The sequence below is a fragment of the Styela clava genome, chromosome 8 (assembly GCF_964204865.1).
Source record: "Styela clava chromosome 8, kaStyClav1.hap1.2, whole genome shotgun sequence".
In the NCBI taxonomy this organism is placed as follows: domain Eukaryota; kingdom Metazoa; phylum Chordata; class Ascidiacea; order Stolidobranchia; family Styelidae; genus Styela; species Styela clava.
Genome location: NC_135257.1, coordinates 18341972 through 18357718, shown reverse-complemented (window position 1 = coordinate 18357718; position 15747 = coordinate 18341972). Strand labels below are relative to the sequence as shown.

Sequence of the window (15747 nt, the reverse complement as noted above, 5' to 3'; positions counted from 1 at the left end):
CGCTAGCTGTACCTTCAACTAATTGGTTGACAGGATAGCATTAAACATTTCCCCGATATGAGCAGCAAAACTGGCGCTTCAGAAGTGTGTACCAATACAAAGGCAACTAATTTTGTTTGCCTACTTTATTACATAAAGTTGTGTAAAGTGACTGAAACATATGGGCAGTGGGTATATTTATTCACTTGGCTAACACAGACGGTTCCAAAATCGGAATAAAATTATGGTCTAACCTGGTACACATACTACGGGAGTACCGCAAACCAGCTCATGGGGTGGAATTTCAAAGTTATGCTTTTCCATATAAATATAAGAACATGGATCGCTGGAGTCAAATTTTCTGTTTTCTGACATCCTGGGAGAATTTTGTTGCAAAATTGTAAAATGATGTATGGCAATCAATGTAATGGGTGGCTGGATTATAGATCGGACTAAGGTTTATTCAGGAGTCCCCCTGGTGCGGGTATAAGTAGCTGATTCAATAGCAATGTCATTACAACAGTGAGATGCAGTAGACCACTTGAATTAGCTGATTTAGTCATTGGTGTAAACACAACAAGTACAGTTTCACACCATCATAACCGCAACCACACCATTCTATAAATTTGCACAAACAACTACAGAACTATGCTGATTAAGCGATTTGATATATGCAACCAGGAGCAGAATCAACCAACCAACTCTAGAGCAGAAATTCCCAGTACCCAAACATCAAATCTCTCATAATTATGAAAAAAAACTCATTGGTGGTACCATTGAGCAGAGCGACTTCAATTTCGTTTCCCGATTAACAATTCATCAAATCCTGTTTCTTTGTCAAATTCTCTGGTAAACGACAGGCCGTTGCATTCACCAAGTACAATCTCAGCAGTTGTGAAAACCTCCATATCCCCAATGACGTGACCTGCTACAGCGTTTCCTGCTACATCACCCAGTGTGACATGAAGATGGAAATCACCAGAATTACAAACAGTTCCGACAAGAGATGTAATTTCGTGTCTCCCATCAAGAGTTTTTATTTCGTTTGTGTTTGTTGAACTGGCATTCGCCATGCGAATAGTTGCTTTAGTGACGCTTCCACAGCATGTTAGAATAAACGCAGCTTTCAGTTCATTTTCTTTCACATATCTGACAATTTCATCTGTGATGTTCTGGCCGGGTCTTAACCTTAAAGCATGACAAGTTAAGGATGAGCCACAGCTTGATTTTCGATCGCCAGTGTCAGACATCCTTTTAATATCTACAACGTGCAGACGTGCGAACAAAACAAATTCAGACTCAATCGCAAAACAGTAATTAGCACAAACAGATGTATAAAATATACCCAATGGCCAATACTCGCAATGTGCTAATAAATGATGTTTTTTTTTTATAATTTGTGACCTGTATTCCTCAAACGCTCCACTACGATAACATGACATATCAGGCCCACCACATAAAATTTGGGCACCTGTCAATCAAAAGTAACACCCTCGTCTATCGCCACCTTGAGAATCATATTTTATTTGACATATTGTCACTAGGGAGCGCTAACGATTGCATGGCGCTAAGATTTATAATATGAAGTATACTAAAATGCCGATAAGTTTGAAGGCCGTGTTGACCCGACCTGAAATATGTATCAATGGCATAATCATTTAGATCAGGGATGGCGAACCATTTCTGATGAATTATATTTTTATCGCGGAACAGAAGAGAGTGGGTCACAGATATTTAATCAATGTTTGTATCTATAAGAAACTTCTGAATCAAATCTTGTAAGCTTCTGTTGGTGTTGGTGTAGTTTTGGGATTATGCAGCATTTCCATTAGGGACATTTTATGGCACTCGATTATATGAAATGAGAGTACGAAAACAAGCATATTAATTACCAAAAACGTTTAGGATGATGGGGAAAATTAATTTACGGTACCAAATGGTTTAGAGGGAATTCCACTCTGATAGTGTTATATTTTTCGATCTGCTTCCAACCACATTAAGGCACTTTTACACTGCCCCATTGGTATTTCGGATTTCTAGGTTTTTATTTCAAGTCTGAAAGATTTTGTTTTCTCACTGGAATTATAGGCTAGAAACAAATAAAATGTAATGTAGCATCTAGTTCTCGTATTACCGCTAAAAAAGCATGCAGGTGCACTTCCAAAAGAGACGAGGCGTTGCGAAAAATTACCAGATCAATTGCATTGTTATATCATAAACGATGTCAGAGCCAATAGCTGAATATCGGTACACAGCGGTGCAGACATGCGTCCAAGATTAGGGGTTTTGAAAATTATCATACCGGCCCGGAAATATAAATTCGAATATGAGCGATCGCAGCCTTGACTGCCCAACTGACGGTACATTATAATAGTTATAGTTTATAGTAGTTAATAATTTAAGGCCGGTTTTATCAATTTTTAGCACTGATATGTTAGCATTTTTTCATTTCATCCGTGCCTTGGTGGGTCACGGATAAAACGACCTGGTTCACTTTGTGACCCGCGGGTCAGTGGTTCGCCATCCCTGATATAGATGGAAACAAACGCAATTACGGTTGAAACATTGCCTGTTATGTAAAATAATTGATCTTGATTGATATTTTGTTAATTTCGTATGTTATTTTTTGCTGAATGGGAAAAAATAAACTTGACTATGACTATGACTATGCATTCTGTATGAATCCCAGTTGGTGAAAGAAACTGTAGGTAACCTAATGAATACTCTACAAATAATTTCGACTGCTGATTACGCTTCCTCAAATATGATCGGTGCATAATTCCCGAGGAAATCAGAAGGTCAAAATAATCGTCGGGACTATATATGCCGCAGTGAGCAGTTGGCCGTTGATAAATGGTATCTGAGTACGTAACATTTCATTCGGCTGAAAATTTGGAAAGTAGTTTGAACTGCAATGCATTTTAAAGGTTGAAACAATATTACATTGCCGACATTTTTACTCTATAAACCGACGTCCAATCAAGTTGTCATGGTGAAGTTGAGTATAAGAAAGTTTTTTCAACTCCATAATCAGCATAATAGACGATAAAATAATTGATAAACACAAAATAAATAAAACTGATTATAGAATCGGGGAAAGCAAACAAAACCTCAAAGAAGGTTTGAAGCGCACAGATTTTAGATGGAAAGGTAATGTTAAAAGAAGTAGTACGTGTTCGCTCACTCAAATTCATAGTAAGTTCATTAGTAGGGGCTTATACATAGAATTGTTTGGAACAAATGACGTGAAAAAAGTTGATTCAACATTGTTATATCGGACTTAATTTGCTTGCTGACAAATTCACAAAAGTACAAATATAATCTATACGCAAACAAATAATAAACTTAGTTTGTTATAAAGCGGGAACGTGGTTTAAAAATGCTATGAAGATTAGCCCAAATAAATGCATTCTTATGGTATTCTTATGTCTCGTGACGTAATAAATATATAAAAATAATATGTCACGTTTGCCCACAAGATTTCTATTACGACACAAAGTTTTCCTTGAATACGCCGGAGGCTAAAGACATCCGATTCTGCTAAATTTTAATTGGCTTAAAACCATCACGTGATCGGGGGCGTGTAAGATATCTCAGTATCATATAACAGATAACACAATAACGTAGGCGGATTGATGAATATCACTCTAGAAATAATACACCATTTGCGCATTCGTCGTCCATTGGCGTCCATTTGCGCAATTGGCGACCATTTTCTCCGTTTGTTCCAATACTAAATACTGCAAAGTTGAAATAGAAAATGTAAATTTTATATAAGGTAAATCAATAATTCTTTTAATTAGAAGCCTGCAAATTTTGCTTTTGTTTTAAGATCCTGAGACTTCATTGCACATTTGATCATAATTACTGTAAAATACTGAGGATATATTGAACAAAAACAGCACATACTATCTGGTCAATAATTGGTTCATGAATGAATTGTGTTAGTTTTTTTATTCTATTATGTGCGTTTATTGCTTACATTGATTTTTGCACGGTGAAAATAAATATCTGAATCTGATGATCAGACTTGATAGACGAATAAACATTCTAATCAACGTTTGACCAAAACAATCAATCATTAAAACAATAGAACAATAAAACAAAATTGAGAAATTTGTCGCGACCACGTCTTCACAAGGCTAGATCCTCACTTCTTGACAAAGGCCAATCATGCTATTTCTAAGATGTGGGCGAGTGTCGGAAAAAACAATTCTAAGCAGCGAGGTGCCTGTAGCGTAGTATAGCCGATTTTATAATCTGGTAAATAAAATATTAACAATTTGATAATCAGAATTTAACGAATTCAAACAGGTTAGCCGGTTTGATTTGTCAGTTTGTACACGTTGAACATATCGAAACTATGGCCGATATTTAATTTCACAATAATTAGACGATTCTGGTTATATTACTATAAAATAGATCATAATCGGAGCCCTAGGGCCAGAATGTGCTCGTGAAAATAGTGCGCTAGAAATGTGATTCATATAAAATATAAAGGATTGAGGTAGACGAACTAATTTTTCTGCAGCTCGAGAAATATGAACTTTCTATATAGCATAATATAGAACAGGGGTGGGCAAGGTTAATGGACCAGAGCCCAAAATTTTTGTCCACTTAAACTGCCGGGCCATGTGAGTGCGACGTAAAAAGTTACATTTTATAAACAATATTTACAGTATTACAGAAGCAAAAGCGGAAAACAATGAACCTCTTGTCCAAACTAAATTTAATCGCCATCTCAACAAATTCCTTGAGCTATTTTTTAGCTAAAACATCAAATTTGTGTTTTAGTTTGGTTGGCCAGATTGAATTATCTTACGGGCCGGGTTTTGCCTACGAGCCGTAGTTTGACCATGCCAGATATAGAAGCATGTACTGCATGCATGTCAGCACATTTAAAACGCTATATCTTCCCACTTCTCTAGTCACGTGATTACATAATTATTGTCATAATCATTCAATTTGATGCCATCTCACGTACACATAAGAATGCTTTTATATTTGTGCCACGAAGAAGTTAGGTATTGATTTGATGATTGATTTATACTGTGTGTAAAGTTAACCGTTTTACTTATTATTGGATAGTAAAATCCATTATTTGTGGGTTTCCAAATCAGGTAAGAATGGTTTATACAGCGAAACTCTGAAGTTTGACCGATACAAGGTCTATCTTTGCCCGCTGGAAGTTCAAAAACTTGAAACGTTCCTTGTATAACATATATATTGAAAATTAGTTGAATGACTGAATTTTTTCATATTGTCAGAGTTTAATACTATTAGTCTATGATATATATAACTTTAGAACGTAGTATATATTAAAAGTATGGAAAGTAGCGTAGAAAATTTTTCATACACGTTTTCAGTGGTTTTTAACAGACAGTTCTGTATGTCTTTATGTAATTTTATCGGCTAGTTTTGAAAGGGCTTGCAATATTAGATATAATCAGAGTGCAACGAATTCGTTCAGCATAGCATTTAGGAGCTGTGATATTTGGAAAGCATACCGAGAAAAGTGAGATTTTGCAGCATTAATTGTTACTAGGATAGGATTTACATATTTATCACGGGGGGAAGGATGTCAAGTATGGGATTACTTAGTTAGCCAGTTATTTGTTTTTGGAGGCATGGACTTTATGGTGGAGGAAGCCGTAACCGACCAGCGACTACGTGAACACATCGGCGAGGAGTCCAGTAATATTACCCTGTATCCGGTGTAGTTCTACTAATACAATAGGATTATTGTGATATCTATTTATGTTCGCAACATAGACAATCCAATCTGTACAAAATCATGGGTGTGACTCACGAGTAGCGCTAGGGTCCTTTAAAAATTGATCAAATAATTAAAATATTCATACTGAGAGAGGAATAACGAGATCACGACATTTTTCGCGAACTCCCGCACCACAGTTTACTACCTGGTCCAGTAGTACTCTGAGATGAGAAGCTGACTAAACTTTCATTTACAATTTGTGATCAGAAAATGGCTAGTTTGGCTTCCAAAAGAGGAGCTGTACTTATCGGTAACGCAAAATATATTTCATTCATTACTACATCATCAAGACATGCTTCATTGGTGTCAACGTCAAGAAAATCATCCACGTCACCAACAAGAAAGTCACGCTTCATTGATTACAGAGAAGATGTTCAGAAACCGAGAGTCATTATTACAGGTTATTTTTTAATTGAATTCGGTACTAATAATTATAAATGTAGACGATATCACGGATGTATAAGTCGCCACGTGTGTGTGTGTTCAGCGCCCTCCATGGTCACTTTCTACATTTAAATTTAATTCTTCGGATGCGGCAGTTACGGTAAGTAGAAACGCATAATTATTGTTACTTTAAAATAGTATAACGCGGCCACGTTGTACCACAGTCAAAATTCGTGCGCTCAATAAAAACAGGGTTGACTTAGGCCACTGCAACCTAGCCGCCGCAGTCGGCCAAGCGCCAATGCTAGATATAGATCATCAAATTCAACTACAATCATTCTGTAAAGTGAAGTTACTTTAAAATTAATTTCTCACTTTTTGACAAAATTTATTTCAAAATGTAACATTTTTTCTGACTGCACGATAAAATTTGCTTTCTTCTAAAATGTTCGAAAGGCTACCCAATTTTGGTCAAAAGTTGTTTATTATCCTACCGATACGGTGCCACGAATCTTCGGGGCGAGACAGTAACTTCGCTAATCGAAAATAAAAATATTTGGACGTCCTGAAGTATGCGCACCAAGATAGCGCACAACCTGAACTCAGGTAGTGTACCAGGTTAGGGTTCAGGTTGTGCGACATCTTGGTACGCATACTTCAGGAGTACCAAATATTTAATAGATTTGATCTTGCTCGTCTTACTTGGATACTTACATTTCTTTATTTTAGATATATATTTAAGTTCCATCCACGTATTTTCAACGTGTTTCGCCTTACTCTCTGTTATTTGTGGCTTTTTGTTAGCTAGTTCTTTTTGAGGCGGGGCGCGAGACATGACAAACGCTAAAAAGGGGGCGTGGCATAAAAGTTTGAAGAACCACTGAGTCCAACTAATCATATTCCTACCCAGCCCGGGACCCGCGCACTCCGTATTGTGTGTGGAGTATAAATTTCATACAAATTGCTTAAACGAATCTTTTACTTGCAGGAGGTCTAGGACAACTTGGTCAAGGATTGGCAGAAAGTCTTCGACGTCAATTTGGAAGTGAAAACGTTTTGTTGACCGATATAAAGAAACCTTCACAGAATATACTTGAGTCAGGTACTTCATCATTGATACCAAATTACTTTTAAATTTTAAGATTTGATTGAAAATGTACCTATTCATTCGAAGCTTAGACGAAACAGTTCATTATTATCCTTACATTACATTTTTGTGCTGGTCCTTCTTTCCCACATAGACTCTTTTCTCCAAAATCCTTTTTTTCACCCCGTTCTCTTTCTTTACCTTTAGTTGTATTTAGATTCTTAAACACTACCTAAATGACATTTTTTTAAACAGAACTGTAGACAGTTTGTCACCATTTTTCATGTGTCCTAGAGTCATTTAATAACGTTAATCAAGTCTAACTATAAGTAGAGGTTACGCGAGATTAACTGCCAATCATTCCCCAATGCCTTTCCCCTTCCTTGATCCGTATGCGTATATATAATGCAAGGATGCTGTAGCAGGAATAAGCATACCATGACATATACTATGTAATTTGAGAGTCCTGCTGCACACTAACACAAATGCATTTCTGTAACGTTGAATTGCATATTAATCAAGACATTACTTAATTTGTACTTGTGTCTTGACTAGCTACTCGAAAGTCGAGCTTGCTCTACATGGATGAACCTATTGAAAAGGCAATTGAGACAATGCACCCCAACTGCTAACTAGCCTTGTTCTGAGTAAACGTAAGAAGAGTTTAATAAATAGACGAATAACCTAACTATCTGATCTCTCGACCACTCGAACTTTTCCTTTTTTTCTGGAGTAGTGAACATAAATAATCCTATCCGTATGCGTAACCAGACAGGCTGATGGACCATTTTTTACAATCTGTAATCCTTTTCACTCTTTCAGGTCCATTTGCCTTCGCAGACGTACTGGACACCCGTAATCTACGAGAGTTAGTTGTGAACCACGGGGCGGATTGGTTTGTCCATTACAGCGCTCTCTTGAGCTCTATTGGAGAAAGCAACGTTCCTTTGGCGATGAAAGTCAATATACAATCTGTTCACAACGTATTGGAACTTGGTAAGTTGATAAGGGTTTTTATATTTATTCTGTGGAGAGAAAAGGCGTTGAGACGAACCACGGCCTCCCGTCTGGTTACCTGTCCATGTCTGTCCAACCAATTTATTGATTGAGATGCATGTCCTTGATGGTGGCGGAAGCCGAACCGACCAGCGATTACGTGAACCCACCAACGGCGGCGAGAAGGTCATTTCGCACATATTTACCGGATTTGAACCTGTGAACCCACACAGCTTAATCACAGAGGTGCGACGGAAAGAGTATTTCTGACACTTAGCGCGATGCGCCAACCGCCGAGTTGAAATGCATATACAGCGAATTGGTTCAGGCCTTGTTCGGAGATACCAAAGCGTGAGAGTGTTGTATACAAAGTCTTTAAAATTGGTAACATATTTTTTCATTAAATATTGCATATTTTTGAAACAGCTCGAGAATTCAATCTTCGGTTATTCATTCCGAGTACAATCGGTGCTTTCGGTCCGGATTCTCCACGTGACCCGACTCCGGATATCTGTGTGCAAAGACCAAAGACTATTTACGGCGTTGCAAAAGTTCATGCTGAATTGATGGGAGAGGTGAGGAATTTGATTTTATAAAGCTGTTCTAAACTGGTAGCAATGGTCAAGCAGTCCAAGCATTATACTGTCGGCGCTCCAGAAGTGTGTGTACTAATATGGAGGTAACTAATTTTGTTCGCCTACCTTACACCAATCTATGTAATGAGACTGAAAAACTATGGGCAGGGGTTATATTCACTTGACCAACAAACAATAAGCCTGGATGAGGGCTATTGGTTTAGTTACTGAAAAACTGATACAAAAGGTTACAAGAGTAAAAAAATTTGTTATGCAAGCTTTCTAAAATTAGGTTCACGAAAGTAATGACACAGGAAGTTGACTCGTAAACCATCGTAATAACACTACACATTAAATCACTGCAAACTACGGAGAAGTAGATAGCGATTAACAAATGTTTGTAAGATATTTTAATGAAATTCTTCGAAATTAGAAAGGTCCCTGAATTGAACATGGTATCAAACAGGATGTAAGACATTTTCATCAACCAGTGCTAAACATTCATCGTGATTTTGAATTAATCCGGAATGAAAACTTGTTAACTTTAAATGTCCCATTGCCGTTCTCCGCCTCATTTAACGGCATTTGTCTCCGTCGGGATAAATGTGATAATCCTGTCCTAACTCCATTCAATTTTATTTCAGTATTATCATCATCGGTTTGGAGTCGACTTTCGTAGTTTGAGATATCCGGGAATCATCTCAGCAGATACGGAACCTGGTGGCGGAACAACAGGTAAGAACGGAACATCGTTTTATATACCACGCTTATTTACGCCTTTACTTACATATGTACGTATCCACTTATCATTAACCAGAGCTCTTGCTAACGTGTCAGGCCCAATTTTTTCGGCGCTTTAGAAGTATGTGTACAATATAAAGGTAACTAATTTAGTTTGCATACTTTACATCAGTAGTCGGCAAACTTTATGTACTTGCGGCCCTAATATACACATTTGCGGTAGCGTGCGGGCCGCATTAATTTCCGTCTGCGAACAATCGCCACATTAAACTTCAAATAACAGCGCACATACACCTTCTATTGCTGTGTTGGAAGCCTGCCACAATGAGGTGTATCTTCTGACCTTTTTTATATTTTTAAACTATACGTTATTTTTATTCACTTCTATTTTCAATGTGGAGGATGATTTTGTTTCTGTGTCAGAGCTGAAGCGTTAAAATCAAATGCCAACTTCATTGATACGCAGTGCGTCGTCCAAATGACGATCTGACAAACGAGTACAAATTAACCTTAGTTTAATGTTTTTTATATAACGCTAATCACAGCAATATGTACCTCCGAATATGCACATTACACGTTTTGCACAGGGACGCAGCCCCGGGGTTCGTTTTTTTTATGCATTAAAAGTCGGGTCGTACGAGGGCCGCATTTGGCCCGCGGAACGCAGTTTGCCGACTCCTGCTTTACATCAAGTTGTGTAAAGGGACGGAACCCTATAAGCAGGGGGTATATTCACTGGGCTAACACAGACAATCCCCGAACTCGTAATAGAACTAGAATAAGGAAAATCGAAATAAAACTATGACCTAACCCTAACCTGGTACATGCGCAACGGGTGTACCAAATTTTGTCGGTATGGTATGTTGTGGATTTAATGTTAAAAATCTATGTTGACCCACCATACGATACAACTATAATATATATGTTTGCAATTTTTTTCAGACTACGCCGTCGACATATTTCACTCCGCTCTGGATAATGAAAGTTTTCAATGTAATTTGAATCCCGATACCAGGTTGCCGATGATGTACATTGACGACTGTATAAAAGGAACGGTTCAGGTATTGTTCAAGTTCTGAGAATTTGCTATTCATTTCACAGTTTTTGAAAAGTTGTTTATTTCAAATCCGTGATTTCACTTGTTCGTATCAGAATAGAAACGACACAGCTCTTTATAGGATTTAAATATGTATCCCGGGGGTGAAGAAATTTGATAAGACGGTTTAATCATATGGCGAACCACGGTCTCTCGTTCGGTTACCAGTCCATGTCGGGTATGGGATCGGCTAGCCAGTTATTTGTTTTCGAAAGCATGGAATTGATCTTTATCTGCTATTCTGACAAATTAATTATGGCTTAACCAGAGACGAACCACAGCCCTTCGTCAGATTACCAGTCCCTGTCTGGTCTACTTGACCAGCTATTCAATTCAGGTACATGGGTTTGACGGTGGCGACCCGTAAGTAACCAAGAATTCGGAACACACTTGCCACCACACTACTGTTTACCCTGCTTGGGTTCGAAGGTCAAATTCCGCGAGATAAATGGTTTTCTGGACTCCTCGCCGCCGTAGGGTGGTTCACGTAAGCGCTCGTCGGTGATGACTTCCTCCACCATCAAGTCCATATATTTGAAACAAATAACTGGCCCACTAATCTCATACCCGACACGGGTCTGTAACCGGACGAGAGGCCGTAGTTCGCCAATGGTTGAGCCGTGTTATCCTCCTCTTTGGTATGAATATAAAAAAAATCCTATCACCCAAACAAATCCTAACTCTATTAGAGGTTTAGCCAGTCTAGGTAGGCAAGATTTTTGGATCAGGGTCCAAAATTGGGCCATGTAAGTGTGACGTAAAAATGTACATTTTATGAACAATATTTATAGCGTTACAAAAGCGAAAATGGAAAACAATAAACGTCGTGTCGAAACTAAATTCAATCGGTATCCCAACAAATCCCCAGACTAAATTGAACAAAAACATCAACATTGGGTTTTAGTTTGGTTGTGGCAGCATCAGGCGGGCCAGATTGAATTACTCAACAGGCCGGATTCGGCCCGCGGGCCGCAGTTTGCCCATGTCAGGTATAGACGGTAACAAATCTTGCTACTCGTGATTGAGGTCTCGGCGATTACAGAACTCATTAAAGATTACATAATATTTGATAGTATACAGTACATTTGTTGATTGAAACAAAATTTTCCACCTCCTATATTTTAGTTCATGCACGTTCCAAGTCAAATGATGAAACTGCGAACGTACAACGTGAATTCGATGAGTTTCACCCCAGAAGAAATCGCTCTCGAAATTAGAAAACATATTCCGAAGTTTAAAATGTCCTACAAAGTCATTCCAATGTTGCAGAAAATCGGTAAGTGGTTTATTTAAGGAACTTAAAAGCCAATTTTATTTTAAATATTAAGTATATTTGGTACAGAGATGCTTAGGATGTTTAACGGTGTTGGAGCGCCTCTAGTGGCCTCTTGTATATATCGAGTCGCATTTTTATTCGACATCACCCGTTTTGAGTATGTTCAAAAATTTACTTGACTCAAGCGACTCAATTTTTCAATTGATTTAACTTGAGTTATCGACAATGACGGGCTTACAGACGTTTCGACCCACGGACTTTTCGGACCAGACGTTTTGACCCGCGCAGGCCCTTCGCTTTGATTGATTATTTCGTTTTTATTTAAGTTAATTCTAGGTTGATTTGGCACGAGTCAAATAAGGATATTACACAACTCGCGTTTCATGAAGAATACCTAAAATGTCGATATAGTTGGCAGTACCTTGGTCGAATAGATTTTTGCATAAAATATGACCCGAGAACTGGACCTACCTATGGTCAGATTCAACCTTCAAAAAGCACTCTCGTTCTGGTACTGATAACAGATATCTGGTTCAGGTTATGACTGAGTTTATTGCTGTAATCTTGCTGGTAATCGAATGATATTTCAAAGCTTTAATGCTATTCAACCAATATAGTTAGCTGCCACGAACATGTACAGGAAGCATAAGATAAATTAGGGCGGAACTATGATTGCTTTTAACCATTTCCTTTCCTATTTCAGCTGACGATTGGCCGAAGAAATTTGAGGATACAAACGCTCGCAATGATTGGGCTTGGTCGCATGATTATGATATTGAAGACTTAGTTCACGTAATGCTGGAAAAACTAAGAATGAAGCGACACCTTCAGAATGGCGGCAATGTGAAAACGGCGGCTTAGAGTTTACAGCCGAGGACAATTCCTGTAAATTATATAAAATACGACTCCATGAAAGGCCCCGTGCAAACATCTACCCAACTTAAACCCTTGGTGATATGTAACACCGGTCCGCCAGTACGCGAGTTGGGAGATACTAAACAAGAAATATGCCTCGTGTCTTTAGTATCATTGGCATCAGATTTTAGCAGCATGTTGTGAGTTGTTCACCGCCCTCAAACAAAACTTTACGCCTACTAGGGCACAATACCAGAATCCGTTGCCAATATGCAGCGTTTATGAAATCCTCACTATAGAATTTTTACAAAGCCTTTTTAGCTTGGCTAATGCGTGAAAAATATTTAAAAAAACGATAAAAAAAGCTTATGTCCCAATTTATTCGATTTATACGTTGTATTCCAACGAAATTATGTTCAATTCGCACTTATTTAACGATCTTTGTTATAGATTGTTTGCACTCACACAAGATAATATGAATGTTCAACTTTTGAGCAGTTCATGTCATGTTCAAAAGTTTGTTGCGGTTTACTTTGTTGTTCTTGCCTTGCATTTATTCTGTAAGTTTTGTAATTTAACTATATGAAGTGTTCTTATTGACATACAAATTGGAGAGTTTCCATGACATTTCTTTTGTTTTTCTTTTCTGTAAATTAAAATCCATTCCATGGTGTATTTTTGCTTTATTTACTTTCTCATTTTTCGAATTTTGTTTTCTGTTTGTTGTGAATTTTATCTCGGGGAGAAAAATGAAACCCAAGCGACGGCTTAATCATACGTCGGGTCACCACTAGGGCTGGGCATTTGGAATCGAATAGTAAATTATTCGAATCGGTTTAAGGCAAAATTTCGAATCGCTGCCATCTTGTATATTTTTCTTTCCACCAATGGTCGAAGTGAAATCCCCAATTTTTTTTTTATTGAAGCCATATTTTTCAAAGCGGATATGACTCTTTTTCTGTAGTAAGGTATTGATGAAAACGTGTTTCTTATTGTGTGTGAACGCTCAGTAATCTGTCTGAGAGATGTATTCTTAGTTTTTGGTAATTCATTTGTTGACAGTACCAATTACAATAAAAATGTCGCTTACAGTTATGTATTTCCGAGTATTCGATTCAAAAAATAAATCGATTCACCAGGTATTCGAAAATGCCCAACCCTAGTCACCGCGTCTCATCCGGTTAGCAGTCCATTTCGGGTATGGAAATGGTGCAACAAGAAGAAGCCATAAACAGTAATTTTTGAGTTATTATACCATATATAATAAACTGTAAGCCATTTCAAATTGTACATTGAAGCCCTTCAAAAAAGTGCATGCAAAAAAATAAATATGACCCTTTCACTAAAGGCTATGTTTATGGGTTTCAAAACGCTACAACAAAATTTTTTTTTTTTCAATTTATTCTTTTCAAAAATGAAATTTTTTTTTCTGTTTGTTATTCTATCACTGAATATTTCAATTCATGTAGTTGAATAGAGTATATTAAATGAAAATCACAGATACACAGTTTGTCTTTTGATCTAAAGAGGGTCCATGAAGTCCCTATACAATTTTGTTATGAGGTCAGTTCTCAATATATCTGAACCAGGTTTGTTGTTTTTATTAAGTAGTTTTTTTTTTTATTTCATTTAAGACATCTGTGAGGGCCAAAACAATATGTAGTATCGGGAAATTCCAGGTGCAAATTAGGACTTTATGGACACCCTATATATTTATACACACGCTCCTTCTTTTTAACGGATTCAAAGATACACATTTGGATATTTTTTGTTCATAGCATTTTGGAGAACTTTAAATTATCAATTATTTTGTGCTCGGGATAATGGATTTATTTTATTGCCGTTGTCAAGTTAACACGTCTTATTTACTTCTATGTAACATCCGAATACTGTATAGTTTTGCATTTTTATCCAGGATTTAAATTATTGTTTTGTCACTGTAAATATATATTATAAACGAATACACTATTTTTAATGCCGTCTATTACCTTGTTTGAGATTATGATTTTTAATGGGTAATCGTAATTGGTTATTAAGTAAGGAAGTGAAGATCAAATGCCTATATGGAAAATTCTGGTGGGTTTTCAAATATCACCACTTTGATTCCTAATTTCCGAAAAAAATGGGATTTTCAGATTGGGGTTAAAGGCCATTTTTTTTTTTTTTAACATCGCTTTAAACCAGCAAAGTGACCAATCGTACGTACTGTGGTCTATTGAGTCTGAAAATTTGTTCACTGATAAATCACCTTGGGTGACATAATGGGTTCGCTATTTGCGACACAGAGAATTTTTATGCAACCTGCGCACCGCGGGCCAAATGCGGCCCACAAGAAGTACCAACTTTGGATGGTGCGCGGCCCGCGAAACGAGTTTTTAATTAAGATTTTTCTGGATAGTGAGATTAATTCCAATACCTTTGCGTAGCAAAGCCTATACTCGAGTCCAATTTATTATAGACACCTATTACGTTACAATGCCCCAAAAGATAGCTTGTGTGAAGCAAACAACAACACATGGCATAAGATCAATAATCAAAAATTTTGCGCAACTAATAGAAAGCCAATGTTAAATTAATTTGCGGCCCGCGGTTTTACCCAGTTATTCGTATCTGGCCCTCCTGTGATGAAGGTTGCACACCCCTGCCTATGCTATTGTTTATGGCTATTACACATTACGATACGTTTTGAAAAATCAATATTTAAGTCAGTAATTTTTAAGAGAATTGTTATTTTTTTCTTTAAATTTTCATCGCTTATTTAATACTTTTAACTTGAATCCAATTCAGCTCCATGGTTCTAGTCACTTCTATATAAACAGCCACCAAATTGCCAAAGAAAAGTCATATTTTTCAGACTCTTTTGATCTTCTGTCATTTTAGGCCTGTTTGTTTTTCTATATTTGATAGCTTAACATGTGGAATATTACAATGCTATCGGAAAATTGTGGATGGAAAACTAGATATAATGTCCCTAATTTCAGC

At 37.3% G+C, this 15747-nt stretch overlaps 2 protein-coding genes across 2 annotated transcripts; one reads left to right on the top strand and one right to left on the bottom strand.

Moving 5' to 3' along the window:
* Positions 1-22: 22 nt before the first annotated feature.
* LOC120345818 (bifunctional protein GlmU-like) lies at positions 23-1449 on the bottom strand. The gene has a single exon (XM_039415373.2). The coding sequence runs from the start codon at positions 1419-1421 to the stop codon at positions 771-773; it is 651 nt and encodes a 216-aa protein (XP_039271307.2). The 5' UTR covers positions 1422-1449; the 3' UTR covers positions 23-770.
* Positions 1450-5443: 3994 nt separating this feature from the next.
* On the top strand, positions 5444-14206 carry LOC120346305 (L-threonine 3-dehydrogenase, mitochondrial-like). The gene is made up of 8 exons (XM_039416012.2): positions 5444-6155; positions 7128-7241; positions 8049-8222; positions 8649-8797; positions 9442-9532; positions 10481-10599; positions 11760-11910; positions 12614-14206. Exons 1-8 carry the CDS (start codon positions 5966-5968, stop codon positions 12769-12771), a joined length of 1146 nt encoding a protein of 381 aa, XP_039271946.2. The 5' UTR covers positions 5444-5965; the 3' UTR covers positions 12772-14206.
* The last annotated feature ends 1541 nt before the right edge of the window (positions 14207-15747 follow it).

Excerpts from the sequence above, each read along its gene's own strand:
- LOC120345818 (XM_039415373.2), bottom strand. The coding sequence starts at position 1,421 with ATGTCATGTTATCGTAGTGGAGCGTTTGAGGAATACAGGTCACAAATT.
- LOC120346305 (XM_039416012.2), top strand. The coding sequence starts at position 5,966 with ATGGCTAGTTTGGCTTCCAAAAGAGGAGCTGTACTTATCGGTAACGCA. Across the intron at positions 8,798-9,441 it reads ATGCTGAATTGATGGGAGAG|TATTATCATCATCGGTTTGG; the intron begins GTGAGGAATTTG and ends ATTTTATTTCAG. Across the intron at positions 10,600-11,759 it reads GTATAAAAGGAACGGTTCAG|TTCATGCACGTTCCAAGTCA; the intron begins GTATTGTTCAAG and ends CCTATATTTTAG.